The 20,027-nt window shown below is 40.1% G+C and overlaps 2 protein-coding genes across 2 annotated transcripts in view; one reads left to right on the forward strand and one right to left on the reverse strand.

The window, feature by feature from the left end:
• LOC107654779 (transcriptional regulator ATRX-like) overlaps positions 1–12,557 on the forward strand; it is a 64,844-nt gene extending 52,287 nt beyond the window's left edge. Inside the window, exons 26-30 of the mRNA XM_016442029.1 lie at positions 6,519–6,668; positions 8,443–8,562; positions 9,358–9,453; positions 10,666–10,794; positions 12,143–12,557. Coding sequence (XP_016297515.1) covers positions 6,519–6,668; positions 8,443–8,562; positions 9,358–9,453; positions 10,666–10,794; positions 12,143–12,367 — 720 coding nt within the window. The 3' untranslated portion in view covers positions 12,368–12,557. The remainder of the gene's footprint in view (positions 1–6,518; positions 6,669–8,442; positions 8,563–9,357; positions 9,454–10,665; positions 10,795–12,142) is intronic.
• A 4,145-nt stretch (positions 12,558–16,702) lies between these two features.
• Positions 16,703–20,027, reverse strand: part of LOC107654780 (fibroblast growth factor 16-like) — a 6,370-nt gene continuing 3,045 nt past the window's right edge. The window contains exons 2-3 of the mRNA XM_016442030.1: positions 19,285–19,388; positions 16,703–16,948 (exon numbers count right to left, since the gene is read on the reverse strand). Of these exons, the coding sequence (XP_016297516.1) occupies positions 16,703–16,948; positions 19,285–19,388 (350 nt within the window). The remainder of the gene's footprint in view (positions 16,949–19,284; positions 19,389–20,027) is intronic.

Below are 20,027 nucleotides of genomic sequence, written 5' to 3' on the forward strand. Positions count from 1 at the left end.
AAAAAATATATATATTTATATATATGTGTATATATATATGTGTGTGTGTATGTAAATATTTCTTAAATATATACTTGTTTGATTTATATTATACATACATTTATATTGATGTATAATATAAATCAAATATTCACATGTATGTGTGTGTATTTATATACAGTATACATATAAATATACACAGTAGTACACACACATATTATAAAAACACAAACTTTTATTTTGGAGTAATTTGTTTTTTATTCATTTATTTTATTGGAGATTAGCAACTAGTTTAACATTTAATTAAACTAGTTGCTAATTTTAATTTAGTGCTGATTTAACAGCACTAAATTAAAAAAAATTGCAAACCTCATGAAACAAAGTAAAAAGAGATGCCACATATATTGTTTAGTTGCCTGTGGTGGACAAGACATTTACTGGATGTTGAGATCTATTTTGTACCCCATTTGTGCAAAGTGCGCACTGTTAATGCGATCTTGTTCATGTGTTTAAATATTATATGTGACCCTGGACCACAAAACCAGTCATAAGGGTCAATTTTTTGAATTTTCTTCAAAAAAAAATTGAAATTGAGATTTATACACCATCTGAAAGCTGAATAAATAAGCTTTTAATTGATGTATGGTTTGTTACGATAAGACAATATTTGGCCGAGAATACAACTATTTGAAAATCTGGAATCTGAGGGTGCAAAAAAAATCGAAATACTGAGAAAATCGCCTTTAAAGTTGTCCAAATTAAGTTCTTAGCAATGCATATTACTAATCAAAAATTAAGTTTTGATATATTTACGGTAGGAAATATACAAAATATCTTCATGGAACATGATCTTTACTTAATATCCTAATGATTTTTGGCATAAAAGAAAAATGGATAATTTTGACCCATACAATGTATTGTTGGCTATTGCTACAAATAAACCCCAGCGACTTAAGACTGCTTTTGTGCTCCAGGGTCACATATATTACAATTCAAATGAAACCTGATAGTTAAGTTAACATCTCCTTAAAAGCCTCCAAGATATAGGCTATAAGCGATTCTCTTTGTAATCGTACGCTATAAACTTACTCTGATCTGGCGATAGCAGCTATTCCCACCAGTCCCCCTGTTACTTTCCCTAGTGTTTCTGGGAAGACTCTCCCCCCTCTCAGTCTAAAGCACACACTGCTTCTGAACCTGTGTGCCGCTGCAGCTCACCCAAACATCATACCATCATGAAGGCCATCTGTTACGCTGATTCACTGCTTCGTCTCTGAAGTTTTCAAAGGAACACTTGTAAACCTCCCCTGACCTGATGAACAGTCATTATTCCAAAACCCTTTTAGGATGTTCTTGTGCTTTTCAGAGAAACTAATTGGAGACAAAGGAAGCTAGCGGACTTCCACTCTAATGACAAAGAAGAGTGCTGCGGCCCAGACACGAGAGCCACCCAGCTTGGGGTCTGGCCCTGCCTGGGGCTCTTCAGAGGCCCATTATAGAGCCAAGACCCGTGGGTAGACTTGAGTGACACGGTTGGGTCGGTGTGTACACTTCCTGACAGTGGTCCATCGGTGGGAAAGTGGTCATTTGCTTTCGCTCCGGCTCCCCTGCCGACTGGGTCTCGCTGAGCAAAGGAACAGACGTTAGTTGGCGTAAGTAGGTGCAGGAACTGGTCTTAATAATCCCCCAGATGTTCCTTAAATGAGTGGTTGCCTTCAACCCTCCATTTTTAGATATTTGCCCCAACTTGGATGAAAGCGCTGAAGGTGTGAACTAAAGTGCTTCGAAGAAGTTCTCACCTAACATTGTCCGTTTAGTAAATGGTAGAAAAGATGGAATGATAGTTGAGGCAGGCCTGATGGACACCTGACATCCAGCCCTGTGCCAAACATCAAGAGCTGTGCAGACGCAGACTGTTTATATCAGGGCATTGAGGTTATGTGTATAATTTGCGTGCAGCTGTAGAGTACGTTTTGCCTGGCTAAGGTTAGGTATTACAAATATCTCAATCCTTCACATTCCTTGAGTCTCTTGCCCCGGACCCCTTGGTTTCTTTGGTTTGTGCACCTGCATGTCAAACGTAGTGCCTTGTGAAATCTGAGGGAAGCATTAGGCTCTTCATTTTAAAGCAGTAAATAAGATTTTTGTTCACCGGGATGCCCCTTTTTAGGTCATGAAGGCAAAGTTGCATTTTTATTATCGAAACAAGACATCTAAAGTTTGTCTTTTGAAAGTCTTCCACACTTTTCCGAAACTCCTGTATCTTTAGCTTTTTTTTATGGCTTTAGTCTGTCACACTTCCATTTCCCCACTCTTCACACCCTGAGCACACGGCAGATGTTTATGGCCGTGGTAATGAGTGAAATAAAATAGAGTTCGCGAATATGGATTGCATTTAATATGAGGTGGCGTGATCAAAAACCTTAAGAGGCAATTGAGCTGAAATAGCTGGAAATGTGCTGGAAATGATTCAGTAGGAAGCCAAATGGCAAGAAAAAAAGACCTTGTACCTTTGAACCGAATTGCGTTTTTCACACCAGCGGAGTTCATCTGGGACCGTGTGGTCCCATGGCATGAAAATTTCACTTTATGAGGTTTTTTAACATTAATATGAGTTCCCCTAGCCTGCCTATGGTCCCCCAGTGGCTAGAAATGGCGATAGGTGTAAACCGAGCCCTGGGTATCCTGCTTAGCCTTAGAGAAAATGAAAGCTCAGATGGCCCAATCTGGAATCTTCCCTTAATGTCGTCATACGGGGAAAGGTTACCTCCCCTTTCTCTGCTTTGCATTGACTTTGTTTGCCAAGTCGTAAATGTATGTAGTTGAGCAGAGCTCTTCAAGTTTATTTGAATGTTCTGTCTCACCAGCAATGATGTGTGTCGCTGTTTCAGCTTTCTAATTTAGGATAACTTGCAATAATTCGTATTGCTGTCAGCTTTTAATTGATCGCTGTTCAATGCGATTTAAAAAATATCATGCAGAGAGATTGAGCAGTAAATAATGTGTTAAGAGTGCCACTGTTCAGGCGAAACTTGGTCAAACTAAAATTTTGCCAGAAAAGACTTGCCATAAACTATTGCACACAGAGATGGCCAATATATGCCTAATTGTGCACCATTTCAATGGTACATGTTGCATTCTCAGCATTGCTGTAAGTAGCACTACAAAGGGGTCAATTTTCTTGAACAATTACTTTGTAATGAACAATTCTGTAAACTGCCAAGAAACAACCTATTCTGACAGTAATGTCGGTGTGCACTTCTTAGGGAATGTCACTGGGAATGTCTGATTTCAATAACTGGTGCACCTTCTAACATTGCCCAGTGTAAATGCATAAAACAAAATGTTGCATCATACTTGGGTAGGGCACAGTGTATCGTTCACATCATAAACACATTTTCCAAGCTAGTGGTGAGATGCAAACTAAACGTTCAAAACCCAAGGAAAATGGATGCAAGTTTACTCAAGCTTAACAGAGATGTTTATGGAGGTCTACAATCTGTTTTCAAAAACATACATAGGGTACGGCAAAAATGGCAAAGACTCACAAGGAGATAATTTCTATGGTTGTGATATTCCAAGACCGTGGTGTTCAGACATGGGCAAATAGACGGTTCCTCACCTGGGACAGTATTTATCCTTGCAGCAGTCTGGCTCATGCACCTCTATGCTTTGATCAGAAGCAAAATGCTTCCTCCCCCGTTTGACTTTCTGTGGGATCCCCACTCCCCATTTTCCTGAGAAGAGAAAAAAAATCTGCATTCTGCTGATTACCCCATTCCCCCACCCAGCCTATTCCACATCCATGCATGGAGTAAAACGATATCCTTTTCCTAAGCCGTCATTATGCATGGGGTTAGCTCACAGTATGACAATGCAGGAGTTCTTGTTACCGTCATTAGTGCCTTCGGTCGAGATGCACGTGTAGGGCAGGTTACGGAGACAGACGAGACCACCCGCGGAGCTCCAGCCTGGAGATTAATCAGGAATCCTGGCATTCCCTGCTCCCCTGGACGGCGTCACTTGACCCAGTGGCTCTGTGACCCATTTACCCGGCTCAAAATTGGCCAATGTTCAGATAAGCTCAGGTCGGCCCTCTCATGATGGCGAGTGTTTGAAATGTGCTCAAACAACAGCTTCATCATCAAATTGTCTTTTGTTCCAGAGACGCGGCTCACACTTCAGTTGCCCCTCGTCTTCTGCACGCTTTCAACAAGAGATCATCTTTTCCATGCAGTCTTTTTCACGGTTGTGATGCAGAAGGGGTTCCTCACATGGCAGCATCCAGCCATGTTTTAATTTAGCCACTTAGCCAGAAATTACCATCACTCATCCAGTCGGGATTGTAGAGGGTATAGGCCAGGCCTGGCGTGATTGTGCTTGCTTTCGCCACATGTTTTTATTTTCCAGCTATCGAAGCCACTTACTAAAAAGCCTTGATGTGTACGGATCTGTAGCTGCGCTCTCCATTACACTCTGCTGTAATGCAGAAGGCATGGCTCTGTTTTTGGTACCTGTCTTACTTCTGTTATCTTTATTTCTTGAAACAAACCTTGATCTGGTTAATCATGATAGGCTCTTTGGAGGACGATTGAGGCTTGCTCACTTTGTTCCTCAGATTCTGTTTATCCAAACTTTTCTGTAGCAATTTAGTAAGCAGTCCTAAATTTAGAAACCCGAGGCTTTGCTTTTTGAACGTTGTGATTATGATTAATTTTGTTTTTGTTTTATTCTGTTTGTTGTCTCTGCTAAATCGGGTGATGACGTAACTATCACACGTTTATGTTCATGTGTTTGGGATCCAGCAGATGTTTCTAGATCTTGAAGGCATTTCAATGTAAAGCGCAGGCAAGACAAAGAAAAGCAAACAATAGCTGTAGAGTAATTTTAAACCATGTTTGTACGAGGCCTGGATGTGAGTTGCGCACCGCTCAGGTGTTGTTTTCAATAACAGCATAGTCATGGATACCAGAGTTGCATGAAAGCCTCTGAAGTTATTTTAAATATCAACACTTGGTTGGAGGCGGTCTTTTTTTTATTTTTAGCTTTGCAGCACAAACTAACTGCTAATTGGCTATTTTATTTATTTATTTATTTGTTATGAGGCATCTTTACTTCTCTATTGTGACGTACATTCGCGTGTAACGGATTATTTAAAAAAAAAAATTTTTTAAAGCTTGCCAGGGGCAGGTTAATCAGGTTAAATTTTTGGAGAAATTAATCTGCATGACCATATTTTAGATCCCTTAATCCTACCTCGTACCTAAATGTTTAAAAAGAAGCAAATTAGGAGTTTACCAACATAAAAGTTAAAGTTAATAGTTTGTTAATAGTGAGAATTGATCCCCAAACTAAAGTGTGACTAAACTAAAAATGTAATTATAAAATGTATGTATGATATGACTTCTTTGTTTAATTAAGCCAGAGCAACATTTTTTTTCTGTTTGATAAGACACAAAAATGTTTAATTGTTGATTTTGCTCAATAATTATGTTGGTGATGATGATTATTAGGGGAGTACATCTGTGTCAGGGCTCCAGACTGCGACTAAAACGGTCGCGTTTGCGACCAAAAATATTAAAATTAATATAATAAAAATTAACTTGCCGTCCAGTAATCGCAATAAGCTTTGTGCTTTGTCACCTTTTAATAAACAAAGTATCAGCTATAAAATTCTGCCAAATTCATAACGAATAATAACATACAATAAATACGGTGTTGGCGCTCTTTAATGCGGCAGGCGTGATCGCTTTAGCGTCTCAGTTTAAGCGGCAAGTGAACCCATTATATCTCTTTAATTATATCTTTCTCTTTATGTCTACTATAGTACATAATGAACATGAATTAACATCTAAAGGTGGGCTCTTTTATAAGAGAGCCTGCAGTACAACTTACTGAAATGTCTCATGTAAAAGCTCATTCAGTGTTTCAAATTGCGGAAAACGCGTAAAGCTTGTAAACATTGCAACATAATATACATTTACCTCAGAATAACCATTCGGTACCCATAAGCTCATCTATAAAGAGGAGCATCTTGCTATATTAATGAGCTATTGCATATTAATATTTTTACTTAACCTTTTGTCTACATAAGAAATAATGCAAGCTAAAGATAAAAATCAACACCTATAAAATTGCATTTTACTAATGAAGAAAACCGACTAGATGTGTGAAAGACATATAACAACATTTATAGGATGCATTGAGGAGGAGCCCAAACTACACTCAGTGGCCAAGTGATACTTACAGTATAGTCCATGATATTGTCCTATGATATTAAAAACAAATATATGAGACATAAACACATGACAGTATGATTGAAATGTTAAATGTAAAAAAATATATAAAATATATTTAAAAAAATAAATAAAACACGTTTATTCAGTGGCACCTAAAAAAATAATTTGGCGCTTAAGATTGTTTCTTATAGGAGCCAATGGCTCCTTACTCTATTTTTTATTTTTTTGTCTGGAGCCCTGTGTGTGTGTTTTCATGTGGGATGCTGACCCATCTTTCTTTGACCCTTTCTCCCGTCCCAGGATCCTTTCCTGGCAGAACTCCTTCACAGTTACAAAGATCACATCGTCGGCTACCACGAGCATGACTCTTTGCTGGACCACAAGGAGGAAGAGGCACTGAGTGAGGAAGATCGCAAGGCGGCCTGGGCCGAATACGAGGCCGAAAAGAAGGTGTGTAACCACACAAGCCCTTTACTATTATATACATATAATGATAACAATATTTTCTAATACCTGCATATCAATTCGTAAATATAATGTTAGAGTTTAGCCATATTTCAGGTGTTTTTTTTTTTTTGTCTGAAATTGTCTGTTTGTATCTGGCCATAACTGATAGTGGTTTAAGAATCTTGGTGAGGTTGATTATTTCTTTAGTGATGCTCCACACCTGTCAAATAATATTGTGAAGTGATATCATCATAAGAAATTAACCCACACTTTAAGGAACACCATGAGAAAGGGCTAACTGTATTCATATGTGCTTACATAAAATTCCTTCGAAAGCTTCAATGAATAGCTCCTTGTAAGACACATAACTAAGCAAGCTTTATTTAGACCTGCATAAAACAAGTGGGAGCTACCAAAGAGCTTTGTTGCTTGGAAAGTGTTCTTTAGGTGATAATGGTTCTGTCCAGACCTATTGAAGCACACCTTTTCTGAAGTGTCTAGTTGTTCAGAGAGTTGAATCATTCCCTTGCATAAACGCAGTGAAACCTGCATGTCTGTGGGTGCAGATGATGGCCGAGAGCCTGTGTCCTTTTTATATCTAATCCTGGAATCCTTTGTAGTATTCAAACAATCCGAGTCATTGTCTTCAGATTAGAGACTCTTCATCCTCAGGTCAGCCACTCATTAGTGGAGGTTTTTGGGAGAGAAGTGACTTGTTGGCCTTGTGGGACTCTGCAGTTGAATTTAATTACAAGTGCCTTTTCTCCATTCAGATTCACTGTAATTATTCCTTTTGCAATCACGTACGATCTACACCGATTACCTGTGAAATATTTCTGCAGTCAACTTTCTCATTAGTCAAATTTCATGTTATTTTTTGGCAAGATGTTTTAAATATGCTTAAATCAAAAGTAATTTCATCAGTGAATCACTTGGCCATAGCTATTATATGCAACGAAAAGAATTCACCTGCTTTTGATCATCTTGCTACAGTTATTTGTGTATGTTACGATTGAAGAGCTTTGTCTAATTTGGTTGCTTAAAATCATTAACTATGTCAGAGCCATTAAAGTGGATTTTAAGCAGTCACTTGCAGTGATTAGAGAGCCCTATCGAGTTCTGCTCAAGGTTTAGTTGAAAACAGCCATACAGCGAGCGTCACATTTTGAAACCAGATTAAAAGATGGTCCGTTTAGATTGTCCCGCGGTCTGCGGCACAGCTGCGATTCACGCCGGCATCTGTGCTCACCTGCTCGTGCCAGGTCTGAACACCGGACACTCAGCTGTGGAGTGTGTTTACGAGCTGCATGCACCAAAGACCCAATTAGAGGGTGGGATTGGCCGCATCTGCCTCGGTAGCTCATTTACACACAAACACAGCCATCCTGCTGACCTTCAGCAGGGGAACGTTCTGTTTAGAGCCGTAAGACAAACACAGCTTGGGCAGGACCCTAACAGAGGTTCACATGGGTGCACATCAGGATTTTTTGGATCCTCCAGCGATCTGTTGGCCGGGAATTATCGTTCGGCGTGCGTCTTTGCCAGATTGCAGACAAATCATGTCAAAGTCGCAAATCGAGTGGAAAATAAAGTCCACAATGCAATGCTTTGATTACCCTGCTGCAAGTGCTAGTGTGATGGAAGGCTGACTCATCTGTGAGGCCGAACCTGATTTGAAGATTATTTATAATTGGGATCTTTCTGTGTGACCTCATCTCGTTAAATTAAGTTTCTCTGTTTCTTTCCAACTGATGGACCCGCTCGTCTGTTGTTTCAGGGGCTGTCCATGCGTTTCAACCAGCCGTCCTATTCTCAGATGGGCATGGGAGCAGGACCAAACTCTTACTTCCCCTTCAACGTGGCTGCTTTGGCCTCCATGAGTAACCAACAGTTGGAGGTAAGTAATGAGCTCCACATGCTCTTTCCACATTCCTTCAGCCGGCAGCTAATTGTGACATGCGTCCTCGGGCACCGACATTTGGCTTGTGCCCTGCCAGCTGCTGTTTACTAGGGGTGGGGGGAAAAATCGATTCACTTAACTATCGCGACTCTTTTTAAAACTATTTAAAAATCGATTGGTTTATCTCAGAATCGATTTGTATTTAATTATTTTACTTTTCCTAAGAGGTGGTGGGGAGAAGTTGCCGCTTTTATTCCAGCAGAGGGCGACATGTATAGGTCGTTTCGACTTGGAGCAGCACCGCGCAGACCAATCGGTGTATTGCGAAAGCGTTTCGAAATCATGCGGAGCCATCTGTTCTCTGTAGCTCTCACAGTGCTTTGATGCTATACAGTGATCGGTCTGCGCAGCGCCGCTGTATTATGGTGTGTTCAAGTCATGTCGGATAAATTGTATTTATGAGTTGAATGCACATGAACGCCACCACAAAGTCGTTATTACAAGTGGAAAACTCAAAATATACACTGTGTATGTGTATGCTCCTGAAATAAAATATAGCAATAAGCAGACAAAAATCACAATAAAGTGTAATATCGAATCACAATAGTTATAAAATCGCAATACTCAATTATTGCAATATATATTGAAGTATCGGGATAGTATTGAATCGGCATTACAAATGCTAGCTATCTCTGTGAAAATATCAAATTCAGAAATGTTTTCTTGCTAGGTTTGTTTCATCTCGTCTAGTATTTTCTGTCTTCTCAAGTTTTTTTTCTCTCTGTGTTCAAGGATTTGATTAACCAGGGCAGGCTGAAAGTGTTGGAAGCCACTAACGCTCTGAAGTCAGTGCCCAGGGAACTACTGGAGGACATCATCGCGCAGGTGGTGAGTGACAGGAGAGAGGGAGATTCCCTACAGTGAGGCTTTCGTCGGAAAGGCCCTAATATACTCACGACGCAGATGTTTTTCGCTCTTCGCTTAGGGGTGAAAACAAGTTTTTTAAATGCCTGAGCAGCAATTTACTGTTAGTGAACATCCCAAAGAGATGCATATGTAAATGTCGCATGCTTTCCTCTCTATAACCAAATAAACACAACAAATTGACAGCGGTGAGAAAACAGCAGTTAAGAAAGCATCTGATCATGGCAACGTGGATAAGTTTGTGCAGCTCTGCAATTCTGCACTCCAGTCAGGTCATGTTTATTTATATAACACTTTATACAATAGATTGCTTTAAAGCAAGCAGCTTTACAGTAGTAAACATGAAAAAAGTGTCAGTGTCGCTTTCAGTTTTTGCTATAAAGCAGTTCTCCAGTGTGTTCATGTTTTAACTCGCGTCTGACCTCGCCAGTCTGAACAGAAGAAATGAAACGCAGACGTTTTCCAAGTCAAAGAATCATCTACCTGTTAAAAGAAGGGGTTTAACAGCAGAACCAAACACTTCCAGAAACTCCAAACAAACTTCATTTTGGCCTGATTTTGTTCGCAATGACTTCACAATAGTATGGTTTTTAGATTTTGCTTCAAGTATATCAGGGCCTTAAAGCTTCAGGTCCAGTGTTGCATCTATGGGCTGTTATGACCAATAACTGATGCAAAACCCACTTTCCCTGACAAGACTGAAAAATTGCTCTGCAGTTTGTGTTTGCCAAGGCAAAAATCACTGTTGTTGGTAGTACTTCCCCCAATTGAACCTCTAATGCATAGGTTGTCCCATACATTTTGTGCTAGAGACATGAATGAAACTCTGGTTGGGTGATAAAATGACCAAAATCTATAGACCTACACTGAGTCATACTTGGAGACCAGAATAATATAGAGACTTGGAAGATGGGCTCTGTTGACCTGACAACCACATACAACACCTGTATAACATCAAGCCACTATACCCTAGTGTCATGGAGCAAGCTTTTTTTTTCAATATACACTTTTGAGGCTGTAGTTTTTGCCTATAGTTTGCTGTGTCATCAGTATTAAGCTTGAGATGTTGGACTACGTTCTGAACAACTGCTAAATGTGTTTGTGTGTGTGTGATGAGCGTGTAAGTGTTTGTTTGTTGAGGTCTACAGGATGTAACGGGTGTGTTGTTTTTGGCAGTGGAAGGAGAACCCGAGTTTACCCGAGGCCCAGGTTCAGTCCATGGCTCTTGGGAGGCAGGCTGGCTACGAGCTGGAAATCAAACACAGGGAGGCTATTTACCGTGATGTACTCGGCAAGCAACAAACTGTACGTTTGCTCATCTTATGTTCTATCTGTGTTTAAGTGACATTAACATTATAAACTAAATAGAATGAAAGGGATTTTTACATCTGGGGGACCCTGTTGCACCCCTTTATTCTCCATTTGTCAAAAATAATTAAATGTGATGCGTAAATTAATTAAGGGTCTCTTAAAAAGTCCTAAAATGTCTTCAATTCAGTTTGATAAAATTTAAGGGCATAAAAAGTTTAAATGTTGCAATAAGGCCTTATGTTGTTATTTAACTTAAAAAGGGCGATAAATGTTAGTGCTGCATGCTTCAGTGTAAAAATTCGGCACTGTTTCACATTCTACAGACTCAGTTTCAGAGCAGTTCAAAATCAGTGGAAACTGCATGTATGCCAAACGATTGCTTATGATCTACTGCTGATGAATTATGGCATGTTTGCTTCATGGTGTTTATATTGTAATATGTTGTAGATGGTTGTAAGAGTGCATATTTTACAATAATACAATAAACTACATCTGGCGTTTAAAAATACAACATTAAATACTAGTAACGGCAAAATAGTCTTTTTTTATTTTTTTTATTGGGTTTTTATATCATCAGCGAAATCCAATGTCCATAAACCTCTAATTTGTGATTGCTATATTTTTGTGTTGCAGTTGTTACTTTATTAACTTGTGATTTAGGGCTGGGTGATATGGCAAAAAATGACCACCCTTTTTTTTTTTTTTGACCGATTCTCGATTTTTAACTAGTCAACTTGTACATGTAACTACAACATGATTCAAGTAGCTTTGTCTTTATTAACCCTCTAGTTAAAGAAAATTCTATTCCGAGTGCAGCACACATGAAACTGTCAACATGATGTCAATGTTAAACAAATCACTTGTTAAATATCTTTGCGGAAAAGAAGCATTAACTACAACTACATCTTGTACAAACTTGTCTTATACATATTATATGTTAAAAAATAATACGAGAAAAATGCTTTAAAAAAAAAATCTCAAAAGTCAAGGTAATTCAAATTCAAAATGACTGAAGGTATAATACCAGTACACTTTATTAACTATAAATGTTCTGTAAAAACAATGAACAACCGCTTTCAGCCGGTCACCATGATGCAAACATGAAATATCAGACAGGTTTTTTATTCACTTGCGCTGCTTTTCCACTGTTTTTTTTCTATGTAAACATGGATGCGTTTGACTGTTGGCATTGGATATCAAAATACATTATTGTAATCAAAGAATGTGGTGCTTTGTGGACGGGTTATGTAGTAACACCAGTTCTGTTGGAGACCCTGATATTGCATGACTTTCTGAAGCCACATAAGAGAACATTAACATCCGATCTCCGTCTCTTCTCCAGCTGATGATGTACGTGCAGAAGGTGATCGCCAACCGTAAGGTGCAGGAGCAGCAGCTGGCCATGGCGAGGCAGGGTCTGCTGCTCAATCAGCTGGCCATGCAGAACGGTCTTACTGGCCCCATAAATCAGATGGATCTGCTGGGCTTGTACCAGCAGCTCGGGGCGCTCCAGGGCCTCCCCTCCTCACAGCTGGGCAAGAACCCGGGCCCGTCTAAGGGCCTGTAGATGCCTCTGCCCCTCGGTGTACACACAGCTGGACTGATTGAGCCAGGACACCTACTTGAGCTCCTCAGTAACGAGAGGGCATCCTGGGACTTTTTGGCAGTGCAGTTTGTCATTTTGTGTATATAGCCTTAATGTTATTCAAGTTTTTTTTGTTTTGTTTTTTTCCTCTCACGTATTTAAGATTGAAGAAGATATTCTCCCCAAATGCTTTTAGGCATTGCAGGTTTCTTTCCCCTTGAATAAGGGCTGTGCATATATAAATAATTATATTGCAAGGAAAACAGCGTGATTGAGGAGGGACCATAGCGTTTCTGTTCTAGAGCCCCCGTAAATACTATCTGCGCTAATATCTTCCTAGTAGTGGATTGTCATCGGTACAGTGCTCCAGAGACACTGCAGCGGACACCTTAAATGTAACGTCAAGTCAAATGGCCTTATATCAAGCAGCTAGATCTCTTCTAATGTTTTAAAACCCCTTTTTCTAATCTGCTTTTAGGTATTTAAACTTGTTGTTGCTAATCACGCTATGGAATGTCTGTGTTGTTAAAACTGCTTGCTGAATTCCTCCGGACTTTTGTAACATCAGACTTCTCGTTGTAGTGTTGCCTAGCATATTGTTGTGAGAACTGTTCATAATTTCTTTTTCTGTTGTTTATTTCTTTCGGTTTCTTTTCCCCACTTGCGTTGGGATCGCAATTCAGAAATGTAGAGGAACTTTTTCCCCTCCTGAAAATGTTAGCATATACACCAACAACTTCTGCCATTAATATGAACTGCTACTTAGTATTTAATATCACATTTAAATAAAGTGACCAAAAGGATGTTACATGCAGTTCTTGCTTGTGTGTGTGGTTTTTTTTTTTGTGTGCGCAATTTCTGCACAATTACTGGCAGATAGTATGTTATATGCAAATCCATGTCCTAAATAAAGACAACAGGGGAATTAAAAAATCATGGAAATTTCAAATAATTTGTTAAAGGTTGAATATAAATTATTCTATTGATGCTTTGTTTTAAGATATTTTGTCAAGAAGAAATTGCGATTGCTAATGTATCCACTGAACAAAAGTAATGGAATAGTCATGAAAGTTCTTAAATATTTTTAACATTTTAAACTTTTGTATGAACGTTTATATTATTCGTTACATAATCTTCAGTTTCATCAATTTTGAGAATTGTCAAGAATTGTGACATTTGCTCTTTTAGATGGTTCTGCGAGACGCATTGCTTATAGTAGCATGTGTCATGGGTTCTTAAATAAATCGGGGTCTTGGGTGATACTTCAAGTTTGAATGCTATATGGGAACTCGTATGAAATTAACTTAGACGAGTCAGAGGGCATATATTGTTTGAGTAATCCCCCCTTTCTTTTTATTTAAACTTAACACACATATAGTACCTAACTATATGTTGGCAACCTTGAACTCTAGACAGTGGTTTTACTTACTACTTTTTGGGACCGATACATACTAGCTAGTCGTTTCTTATGTATGTGAAAATGTGCCACTCCCTTCCCATGATGCAGCAGTGCAGTTGACAGTCAGATGAGGTCACCAGAAGACAAGAGAAACTTTTGCCCCTGATTTAAGCCGATACTAGGAAGTTGTGGTTTTGAAGAACTAGTGAGTACTCAAACAGCTATTCATTATTTTCGGTAAATGAATAAATGAACTAGACTGTATTTGAGATCTGTGACGGCAAAACCAAATTTCAGATGCGTTTTCTCTAATACGAATATTATGTCCTCTCGTACACCCCATTCTTCCCCTTCAGTCTTTCATCTGCTGTGTCGTTTCTACTGCTTGCTATTATTTTCATTTCTTTAGCTGCCAGGGTTTTTCTCCCCCTTTTCCATTCGCCCCCTCAAGCCCAAATTTCCCCCCCGAGGGGAGCTTGCGTTCACAGCTTGCACAAAGCTGCCAAAAGAGAAACATTACAACTATTGCAGATGTTGAAATGTTGATCCCGTCCTTGGTATGCCCAGATTACCACTCGGCCACTTCGGCTCAGCTGTTGCCCCATCTATCCTCCAATGTTAAAACCTGCTTCCGTTCTCATGAACATGCACTATACACTTCGTATCTGAAAGTATTCAAGCGTGCTGGCTGCAATGCCTAACTATTGATCATCCGAGCAGGAATGAGCCAAGCATGTTGTCAGGCATCGTTGGTGGGTGGGGTTGTGAATGTTTGTAAATCTGGATTGTTCTGTTCGTTTCTGATGATGTAAGATGACTGAAACCCTATAGAAGTCCATTCAGGGCAGCATCAGTGCTGGTCCAAATCTTCATTCAATCACCGAGGAAGTTTTGTGTTGATGTGATTTACAATGCATCGGATTCACAAAAAACTCATTAATAATAGTTATGCGTACGTTATCGCTATTATATAGGTAATTAATGTTGTTGTGCTGCAGGCTTTTCAGCAGGTTTGACGCCCACCAGCGCAACACATTCTCTCGTATTGTTTCGCTTTCTGTAGGGCGTTGATTTATGCCTCTACAGACTGCTTAGGGAGAACTTTCCCACAGGTTCCCCGAGCCAAGAGCTGTCTTTTTACATCATCAGCTAACATCCACATCTCTGGAGAGCTGGATTATTCTGTGAATGCTGCTGTGATGTTCTGGAATTTACGCTGCACTAGATAAACAACATTTCATAGATTGATTGACCCCGTACATGAAGATTTTCTGAAAGAGGATATCAGATGTGCTCTACTTTGAAGACAATATGAAGTCAGAATTCACTCTAGTTCCAAAGACAAAAATGTTTGTTTTTGTAATCATTCATCAAAACATAACTTGATCTGCCTCTGAAGAAGATTTTCTTGGAATACCCTGTTTTACTTGCAAATACAGTACATGATATTATAGATAGATAATATCATGGTTTGCTGATGCCATATCATGTTGACTTAAATAACTAGTGCTCTCACAGCGTTTTGAGTTCCTGTGTTTAGCAAAGATGACCATTCATTCCATGAATGTACCTTGATAAACTATCATAAAAGTGGTGTGTGCAGTCAAACTCAATCAGCTCAGTGTTTCTCAGATTTTAATTGGTACAGAGAATCCTTGCAAATATGGTCACCAACAATAAAAAATAGTAGGACAATTTTATTGTCAGTCATTCAGCTTAGCCCTTCTGAATAATCTCAGTAGAATCTACAATTCCAATAACTTCAAGTTCATTACAAAATAGAGCCTTTGAAATAAATAAATAGATTTATATATAGATTTATAATTATTCTTTATATGTAGAAAATAAATATATTGTACATCTTATAAATAGGTTTGTCCATATTTACACATCTTTCACTTACATTTTAATAATGTTCCTGACAACCTGAACATTATAAGTCACTCTTAATCAAATGACCAAAGCCTCTACCGAACCCTTCAGCAAGCACCATGTGTTTCCCCTGCTTGCTTTGAAAGTGATTTCAACTAATCACTTCGCTACTGCTGATTAGCTTTTTCTACCAAATTTTGTAATGTTTGAACTCTCCTGAACCTTCAAAGGAAGCAGACAGAAGATCATCTGTGTAAGCCCCTCTAGGAAAAGGGTGTTTGTTTCCATTATTATTATAAAGCCTTGTTACTTTTTCACTGTCTCACAATTGGTACTTTTTCCATTCAAAATTGGTATTGTTTCAGTAGAAGCTGGTCATTGGTCTTCAAAGCATCTTTCTCCTTTTAAGTGCCCTTAAAGGTATATTTAATTTGAAAAGCTCTAGCTTTGCATTTGTCCTACTGGAAGGTCAGGGAATACTCCCCATGTCCATCTTCTTGGTAAGTGCTGCCTCATGACCTTTCAACGTGAGTTTGGCCCCAGGGTCACCAGACAGGGCATGTTGAGTTTTATCTCAACAGCCAAAGGCAGTTTTACTTCCTATGCTCAGGTGACAAGTTACTCAATAAATTCAGGTTTAGACCCTATTTTTTTTTCCAGTGAGAACAAGGCCAAAATGTGGTTCACCTTACAAAAAGTGTCTGAAGAAAGGGTGATTGCATGACACACGTCATGAGGCCCTGAAGTCAACACCTCTTCCTCAAGACATCTTTTGGCTCCAGCTTTGGATGCAGGAATGTTCCCTCTTCTCTGTGGTTTAAAACCCATTAAGGAGAGGAAACGGAGCCATCCAGGACACACACGTACTGTTTATCTCAATCACCATTGGAGAGGGCCTCCTCATTTTGGACCAGAACCCAAATATAAACAGCTGTGAGGCGAGAGAAGTAGGGTCTTGTATTTCTTAATGTTCTTTAGCGTCCGTCTTCCCCATCCAGCACCTCTACTGCGCCTCTCCAACACAGCAACTCTGACGGATGCTCTGGTCACCTATGCTGGAACAAGTCTCTGTAAGCTTGGGGTATCTTCTCTATCTCGACGGGTCTGGGCAGAAAGTGAGTCAACTTCTGGTGTTTTTTAGTCCTGCCGCCTTCTCGAGGCGAGCCATCCTTGTTCAGAGCCACGTAATAGTATCTTCCAGTGTCCGCGTGCTTGTAGAGTGTGGATGCATAAGTGTTGTACCAGTTCTCCTCGAATTGCTCACGGAAAACACACTCTGCTGTCAGCTTCTTCTGCAAGGCAGCCAGAAAGAGACAAAAACATTGTTTTTTGTATTATCTGGAGACAATAATGTGCACTACATTATAATGGAAAGTTACAGGTTAGATTATTGGAAATATCTTGTGTCCTACCATGATAGATAAGCTTCATCTATACCAGGGGTTTCCAGTCCTGCCCTCGGAGGGCCACCTGCCTACAGAGTTTAGCTTCAACCCCAATTAAATACACCTGAACCAACCAATCAAGGTGTTCAGGATTACTAGAAACATCCAGACAGGTGTGTTGGAGCAAGGTCAAGCAAAACTCTGCAAGAAGGTGGCCCTCCAAGAGAGGGATTTGGCACTCCTGATCTACACAAACCATTTAAGACAAAATGTAAGACAGGGGTGTCCAAACTTTATCCTGGAGGACCACTGACCTGCAGATTTTGGCTCCAACTTGCCTCAACTCACTTGCCTGGATGCTTCTAGTATGACTGGCAAGACCTTGATTAGCTAGCTCAGGTGTGTTTAATTGGGGTTGAAGCTAACATCTGCAGGATGGTAGCCCTCCAGAAACAGGATTGGACACCCCGATGTAAAATGTGAATCAAAGTGGGAAACTGCTTTCCTGGCCTGACCCAGAAAAGTCCCAACCAAAATGGTGTGTTCTCTAGCTAGTAATCTTCCCTCTGTCCATCAAGAGTCCAGTTTAAGTGCATTTGACCACATGTTTAAGAACTAGCATGCGCCTCCCATTTCCAGACCTCCAGATGGGCTGGAAAGCATGAGGGTGTGAAGACGTGGTACTGTTTCTTTCTCACAGTGCACAGTTTACCCTTGTCACCATCTCAAAATGTGTGGAGTGGAAACTATCTTGAGGCCAGACAGCAGGTGCTCGCTTCACCAGAGAAGGGAAAGTCATTACGGGCAAGCTTTGCAGTTTACACCCAAAATCATTCTTCAAAACTGTTAACCTTTTTGTCTGCTTCCCCCATGATGCAACAAGCTCTCTCGCACAAACACGGCAGCTTGAGAGAGTCTGTGTGGGCTGCTACTACTACACCACTGACAGAACTTCATGAGCGACGGCTTCGGGTTAAGCAGGTGAACATTCGCTGGCTGACTACACTGCTGAGAACAATAGAAGACACTGGGGCTACATCATGTTTCCTGCCAAAGAACAGTCATGCAGTGGACCAGGTTCAAGTCTTGGTGTCAAGATTATACATTTAAAATTAGTGTTTAAGATAAAGTCAACTTTAAAAGTTCTGTTAAATCGTTTAAACAGTTGGCCAAGCAAATAGAGTAAGACAGAAAAAAGTTATCAACTAAAAGTTTCAGAAAACAAAATCATTTAAAACAACTGGAATACCTCTCCAGGAGCAGTGAGATTACTGATGGTCTCTATGCCGTTTCAATTAGGTAGTGTGCTGTTTGGATTAAACACTGCTCCATGCACAGGATTTACATAATGTATAAATCCTAACCACCAGTGATGGTAAACTTCTTTGATCTTCATGCAACAGAAATGGACCTTTTAAGTCTGTGCAGTGAACCTAGAAGTCTTCAGGTGATTTGCAGTTCTGACCTGTGTTTACAGTCTGTTTTAATGGGATGTTATCGCATTGCATGTGAAGTCATCTCTCCTTGCTTTAAATAGGTTTGTTTTAACTCAGGATCCACAGAAACTTACTGGGGCCCCTGCTTATTGTCTCTGGAAATCTGATAGCTTGTTTCTCCTGCAAGCATGGCAAAGTCTGCAGAGGGGGAGGCCAGGCGCATTTTCCTATATATGGTTCTCTATGTTAGCATGCAAAAAGTCAAATCCCGCTACATGCTTTTATCTCCTGGTCTCGGTTACAATTAGTACTCCAGCGGAGAAAAGCGTGGTCCTCGCACAGCACACAGATATGCAAGAAACCAAGAGCACTCAGCTCATATATCCACGATATGTGGGTGTGTATACGTTACACGCTTCATGTGTCCCTGGAAAATATGTAAATATTTTAAGTATGGAACGAAATGAAGAGGCAGTTTTTCTTCTCTGAGATTGAGCGTGCTGTCTGAGAGGTTGTTCTCGTGTGGAAAGTTACAAAGACAAAAACAAGGTGAGCCACGCACAGACCTCGCCGATCAGAGGTCAGGGCTCGCAGCAGTGGAAACACTGCTTGTTTTGTCTGGTGAAGTGTTTTCTTTTTTGTACATCTACATCATATGGGGAACAGACTATGAGCCGGTGGGTGGGTTGTCGTTTGCTCCTCATTCCAGCTCTGACTGCATTCCTATTGGAACACTTCATAGAGCAGAACCTTCTGTTGCTGGATGTTGTTTGGTGTGTGTGTGAGCACTACAGGGGTTTGACTTACCGACCCATAGAGTTCACCTTTCTCATTCATTCCCAGATAAAGACCAGCGTCCACGCCTCGTATGCTCACCAGCCCGACGGCCAGACTGATAAACTCCAGAATACCTGCCACACAACAGCACTCGTCAGACAATGACCAGACACCTTTACAACTGCAGCGCAGCTGTACATCAACAATGTTGTATAGTCAAGTAAGATGTTTTATCTTGCCCCCTTCCCAGCTGAATGAAACAACTTCAATTAGCCAAAGGTGGGTCACCGGTTGTAGATATATTAAGCAGCTGGTGTTTTGGCCAACTGGTCTTTCAGTTTCATAAGCTGATAAATACGCAAAACCCCACCAAATCACACCAACCTGGCCAGACTACCAGCTGTGCCACCACCTTTGGCTGGTTTGTGTTTTTGTTGTTTTCCACCAGGAACGACTGTTGTTTAAACCACTTACTCATAACCCAGAGCATTTCTTAACATGAAAGTCTTTGGCAGTGGCCATAATACCTGCATTTTGTTGTCTTTGTTCTATATAAGGTGTTTATTTTGAAAAAAAAAATTCTCACCTGTGCCCTTACAAGTAAGCGTTCAGCAGACTAGCATTTAAAAATGTGCCACAATATAACCTAAAGGACAGGAAGTTAAAGTCTTCTTACTAACACTTTGATTATAAGAGCGCGTATGCAACACAAAGCCGATAATCTCTGATATGTTTGGTTAAGCTTCTTGTTGCTACTCTTGTACTCTCTTTTG

This window comes from Sinocyclocheilus anshuiensis, unplaced genomic scaffold (genome assembly GCF_001515605.1).
Source record: "Sinocyclocheilus anshuiensis isolate Anshui unplaced genomic scaffold, SAMN03320099.WGS_v1.1 scaffold1044, whole genome shotgun sequence".
Classification (NCBI taxonomy): domain Eukaryota; kingdom Metazoa; phylum Chordata; class Actinopteri; order Cypriniformes; family Cyprinidae; genus Sinocyclocheilus; species Sinocyclocheilus anshuiensis.